Source organism: Lathyrus oleraceus, chromosome 7, assembly GCF_024323335.1.
Source record: "Lathyrus oleraceus cultivar Zhongwan6 chromosome 7, CAAS_Psat_ZW6_1.0, whole genome shotgun sequence".
In the NCBI taxonomy this organism is placed as follows: Eukaryota; Viridiplantae; Streptophyta; class Magnoliopsida; order Fabales; family Fabaceae; genus Lathyrus; species Lathyrus oleraceus.
This window is the reverse complement of record NC_066585.1, coordinates 490,310,679-490,316,327: the sequence shown is the minus strand read 5'-3', so window position 1 is coordinate 490,316,327 and position 5,649 is coordinate 490,310,679. Positions and strand designations below refer to the sequence as shown.

Here is a 5,649-nt window from a genome sequence, read left to right as displayed (position 1 = left end):
ACCAGGTGACAGATAGTCCCTTCTTTTGCATCTTGAGGAAGGTAGGACATTCAACTCTAATGTGTCCAAAGCCTTCACATCCATGACACTGGATTCCCTTGCCTTGGTTGAACTTTTCTTCAGATTTTGATCTTCTACTGATGTCAGATGAGGAGTTCTTGACATTTGGTATGCCCTTTTGATCAACCTTCTTTATGAACTTGTTGAACTGTCTTCCAAGCATGGCTATAGCTTCTGATATGCTTTCGTCACCTCCAATACTTCCTTCTTCTGAATCCTCTTCAGTATTTGATACGAAAGCTATGCTTTTGTTTTTCTTTTCAACATTCTCACACAAGCCCATTTCAAAGGTTTGGAGAGAGCCAATAAGCTCATCAACCTTCATATTGCAGATATCTTGAGCCTCTTCTATAGCAGTAACCTTCATGGCAAATCTCTTGGGCAATGATCTGAGAATCTTTCTCACAAGTTTTTCTTCAGACATTTTCTCTCCTAAGCCTCCAGAAGTGTTGGCAATTTCAAGAACATTCATGTGGAAGTCATGAATCGTCTCATCCTCTTTCATCCTCAGATTTTCAAACTTAGTAGTCAGCATCTGAAGTTTAGACATCCTTACCTTGGAGGTACCTTCATGAGTTGTTTTGAGAGTATCCCAAACTTCTTTAGCCAGCTCACAGTGATGCACCAGTCTGAAGATGTTCTTATTTATCCCATTGAACAGTGCATTCAAGGCCTTAGAGTTTCCAAGGGCTAATGCCTCTTGCTCCTTGTCCCACTCTTCTTCAGGAATTTGCATAATGATTCCATCTTTACCTGTCTTCGTTGGATGTTCCCATCCTTTGTTGACAACTCTCCAGACCTTGCTATCCAGAGACCTCAAGAAGGCTATCATACGAGGTTTCCCGTCATCATAGTTAGAACCATCCAGCATGGGTGGTCTATTTGAGAATCCTACATCCTTGTCCATGGTACTAGAAAGTAACGTCCGTAGATCTCACCCAGAAATTAATAGGCAGGGTGTCTGCTCTGATACCAATTGAAATTCTAGTAACAGATATCGATGTCACACTGGATGTTATGACATCCAATTCTGCGCAGACAGGTAATGTATGCAGAAAGTAAATGTAACATGCAGTAAAGGACACAGACAATTGTTTACCCAGTTCGGTGACAAACACACCTACGTCTGGGGGCTACCAAGCCAGGGAGGAAATCCACTATAAGTAGTATTAATTCAGGACTTAAACCGACTGTTTAATCCTATCACTTAAGACTTACCCAATGCAATTTCAATCTAAACTAAGACCAGAGTTCCTACTCACTCCCCCTCAATCACCACAGTGATTATAACCTTTAATTAGTTTAAAGTCAATGGCGAAGTAATACTTCAAACAACTCTTAATTGTGCTTAACAACTTTAATCAAAAAACACATCACTCACGCTTAAAAGCTTAGAGTGACACAACAATTACAACTCAATGAACACCCTAGTCCAATGCAATCATCTAGGTGATAATTGCTTGGCTCACAAGTAAAACCTAATACGAGACACAATTAAAATACAACAGTGAAATATGATGGTATAATGAATTCTTCACGCTTCAAACCCCTGAGTCGCTGAAAGTAGGATTGTCATCCTTTTATAAAGCAGCACTTGGGCCTTGTACTTGAATTTCCTAAAAATAAGGTTAAGCAAGTTAACCTAATTTCCACATATTAGGGTGCTAACAAATAGGCTATATGCTAGGCCTCTTAATTGTAGCTCAGTTGTTAGTTTCCTGGATTTTAGCTCAGCTGTTAGATTCTTGAAAAATAGCTTGAGAAGAATACTGAAACAGAAAAACTAACTAGCCTACACTTTAGCATATGCTGTCAGGAATGAATGTCATAACATTCAGTTTGACGTCCAGATCATAGGCCATATGCTAAACATCTTTAATTCTAGCTCAGCTGTTGGTTTCCTGAAACAACAGCCTGTAATAAATACTGAACTATACCAGAAAAACTGACTGACCTATATTTCAGTATCTACTGTCAGGGATGAATGTCATAACATTCAGTTTGACATTCAGTAAATCCTGTATTAGCTAATCCTGCATCATACTACTGAAGCATGTCATGACATCAGTCAAGACATCAGAGTACAGTTAGTGTTTTAACACAAAATGCAGCCAATCAAAAACATCTACAATCTTAAAATAAATTTGGCCTAATTTCTCCCTATTAAACTAGCTTGTAAGGTTAAGGGTATCACTTTATATAAACATTTCTTAGACTTCATTTTTAACCAATTTAAAACTTGGACTCAAGCTCCCACTGCCATAAAGTTTTAGGTGAATAAATAGTATTAAAGTCTATTGGATCCTATACGTTTAGTTCGTTGACACCTTCAACGCTCACCGTACTCCCTAACATATTGTATCAGAGTCATAATTAGGCTTAGCAGAGGAGTGCGAGCTAAATCTTATATTGAATTCTATTATAAGATGTGTGAGAGTCATCCTTGCGAAAGAGATTGTCGGGTGCAATTAGTGAGTGGTTGTCTCACATCGTCTATAAATGGTTGAAATGTTGAATTTTTAAGAGGAAAAATTCATATACCTAATATTTTAAGTTTTTGGGTGGAGACATGGTGTCCTCTTCTCTTATAAATCAGGAGCATTGGTTAGGTTGTTCCTCTCACCATCCTAGAGCCCCTATGAAGTGATTTTTCTCTAATATTTTAGAAGTTCATATTATAAAACTCTTAAAAACATTTTGAAAGAATTGTTCAACTCATTGGAAATAAATTTCATTGTTATGGATATCAAATTGCATGACTTTATTCTTGATAAACATAATTGTCACACAATGTTTTTACATAGTAAATTCCTTATATTACAACAAACTAAACCAGTAAAAATACCAAATATTAATTGATCAATTATAGGAAGACATCATCAACATATAACCGCACTGCTTTGTCCCAAATTCCCCTTTACTAAAGTTGAAGCAAAGGATCAAGATTCAACCTTGCAACTGGAATACAAATGAGATCATTAGCCCTAGGAGCAGTCAATCCTGGCCGTTCATCCATATCAATCTTTTTTCCATAACCTAAGATTTTACTCTCAGAATCAATCATCTTCCACTCAAAGCATTGCACCAAAGCTCCAATCACAGTTGGCAATTCACGCATGGCCAAAGACATACCAGGGCAATCTCTCCTTCCAGAACCAAATGGTAACAACTCAAAGTGATGTCCTTTCATATCTATATCACTTTCTAAGAACCTTTCAGGCCTAAACTCTAATGGATTTTCCCATATCTCTTGGTCTCTTCCCATACCCCAAATGTTCACACAAACCATTGATCCTTTTGGAATCATCTTTCCATCAACAACACAATCTTCTATTCCTTTCCTCATAATCATCGGTATCGGAGGGTGAAGCCTCATTGTCTCTTTTATGATTGCATGTATATAAGGAAGGTTTGAACTATCTGCTTCACACACTAGTCTTTCATTTCTTGTTACTCTCTCAACTTCTTCTTGCGCTTTTTTCAACACCTTTGGATTGTTAAATAGTTCTGATATTGTCCATTCAACTGATATGGCAGTGGTGTCAGTAGCCGCTGTAAAGTAATCCTGAAATATATAAACTAATCAATAATAATAATAGTAGAAAATATCTGCAGGTAACGCTGCAGTTATATCCACAGGAAAGACTGCAGTTTAATCCGCAGGAAAGACTGCACATAAATCCGTAGCAAACTCAAAATTCAATATAAAAAAACCAATATTATTAGTTTGGACGTCACCCTGATTGACGATTGTGTGTATGAGTTTCTAGTAGTAACAAAAAATAAATAATAATAAGCATGAGAGGAGAGGAGGTATATATTACCAAGATCAATGATTTGACATGGTTTCTAGTAAAATTTACTTCACAGTCTTTCTCCTCTGAGACATCAAGCAAAATATCTAGAAAATCTTTCACTATCTCACCTCCATCCTCACAATCACCTTCTAACTTGGTTTTTCTTCTCGAATTCTCGCGATCAGATATAATCTTCTCCAACAAAGCATCATACCTCTTGTGTATGTCCAAGGCTCTTTTTCTAAAACCTTTCAAGTCGAAATACTTGAAAAATCCTATAAAGTCAGAAACATTAAACTCCCCGAAAATTTGTGTTATCTCGCGAACTAAAGCCCTACCTTGTTCTGCCTGGTTGTCTGTCGCTGAAGTCTCAATGCTCAACATCATCCGCGATATTATGTTGTTAGAAAGCTTCAACAAAGCTTGTGTTAGGTTCACACTTTCTTCGGCGTTAGATTTTTTCGCCAATGTTCTAATGAATTGTTGGAGTTCTCGGGTTCGAATTTGTAGGAATTGCCCGATTGTTCGGTTACCTAAAAGCTCAGTCGTGCTGAGCTTTTTAATAAACTTCCAATAAGTCCCATAAGGGGCGAAAGCAAAAGTTGCATCATCATATACAACCATGTTGATGGCTATATTCATTTTACGATGCGAAAAAGTTAGCTCGTGTTTTTTGAGAAACTCTTTGGCGAGTGATGGAGTGTTAACAATGATAAATCGGGCGGAGCCAAGTCGAAGGGATATAAGAGGGCCATATCGACCGGAGAGGTCGCGGAAGGCATGATGAATGAGTGGTTTGAGGAGATGAAGATGGCCAATTATTGGTATTGCCGGTGGACTTGGTGGGTAAGGTAGTAAATGAGGATATGATTTTTTGTTTCTTTTGAAGTATGAGAAAAGTTGAAGAAGGATAATGAAGAACACAATCATAGATAATAAGAAGGAATGAGAAATCATCTTGGTTTGAAAAATAAACTTTGAGAAGTGTTATGAATTGAACATGCATGCATGGCTTTTATATATATATAGAGAGAGAGATATTTCACCTACTCTTAGAAATTATAGGTAAGCATTGGTAGAGAAGATAATGAAAGGAAGTGTCATAGTCTAATAGATTTTTCTTTTGGATGTTACAATTTCAAAGGCACAAATAATTAAGCATGTAGGTTTCGTCTAAGAAAACGGATCAATTTATTTTGGAAACTAAGAAACAAGTTGTTTGAAAAAATCAAAAGTGGTTTGGTGAACACTATATATAGTTTTTTAAAAAATAAAACGGTGGTGATGTAAAAATTGACTTTGAATATTAAGATTTTTTAGAATTGGTTATCAAGTCAAAAAATAAAAATAAAATGGTGGTAAACGGATTGACTTTACCTTTTCCACTTTTAAAAATGGTTGATTAATATTGATAGAGAACAAAAGTAAGCTCAATTATTTTAATTTGAGTTATATGATTAATGTTAATACTTTGATTATGTTTCTTAAACTAGTTGTGTTGCATAAACCAAGACAAAAAGCTACTTTTGGAGGACTAAATATTTCTTATATTACACGTGGACATATGCATGGTGTAACACTTGCATCCTATCAATACACTTTTTTAAAATGTTTTAAACTTTTCACTTGCAATATAATAACTTAATAACTTATCAAGAAACAAAAACTTGTAATATATAAAATGGTTACTTGTGATATAATAACTTATCAAGAAAAAAAACTTGTAATAGAATAAATTTTTTCTAAGAACTCACAAATTCTTTCCCTTTTTTTCATTCCTCATCCAATAGAC

At 35.8% G+C, this 5,649-nt stretch overlaps 1 protein-coding gene across 1 annotated transcript; it reads right to left on the bottom strand.

The window, feature by feature from the left end:
• Positions 1–2,819: 2,819 nt before the first annotated feature.
• On the bottom strand, positions 2,820–4,820 carry LOC127105441 (cytochrome P450 93B16). Its single transcript, XM_051042637.1, has 2 exons — positions 3,885–4,820; positions 2,820–3,625 (listed from the first exon to the last, which is right to left on the bottom strand). Exons 1-2 carry the CDS (start codon positions 4,812–4,814, stop codon positions 2,981–2,983), a joined length of 1,575 nt encoding a protein of 524 aa, XP_050898594.1. The 5' UTR covers positions 4,815–4,820; the 3' UTR covers positions 2,820–2,980.
• Between the last annotated feature and the right edge of the window lie 829 nt (positions 4,821–5,649).

Excerpts from the sequence above, each read along its gene's own strand:
- LOC127105441 (XM_051042637.1), bottom strand. The coding sequence starts at position 4,814 with ATGATTTCTCATTCCTTCTTATTATCTATGATTGTGTTCTTCATTATC. Across the intron at positions 3,626-3,884 it reads ATGTCAAATCATTGATCTTG|GATTACTTTACAGCGGCTAC; the intron begins GTAATATATACC and ends TATATATTTCAG.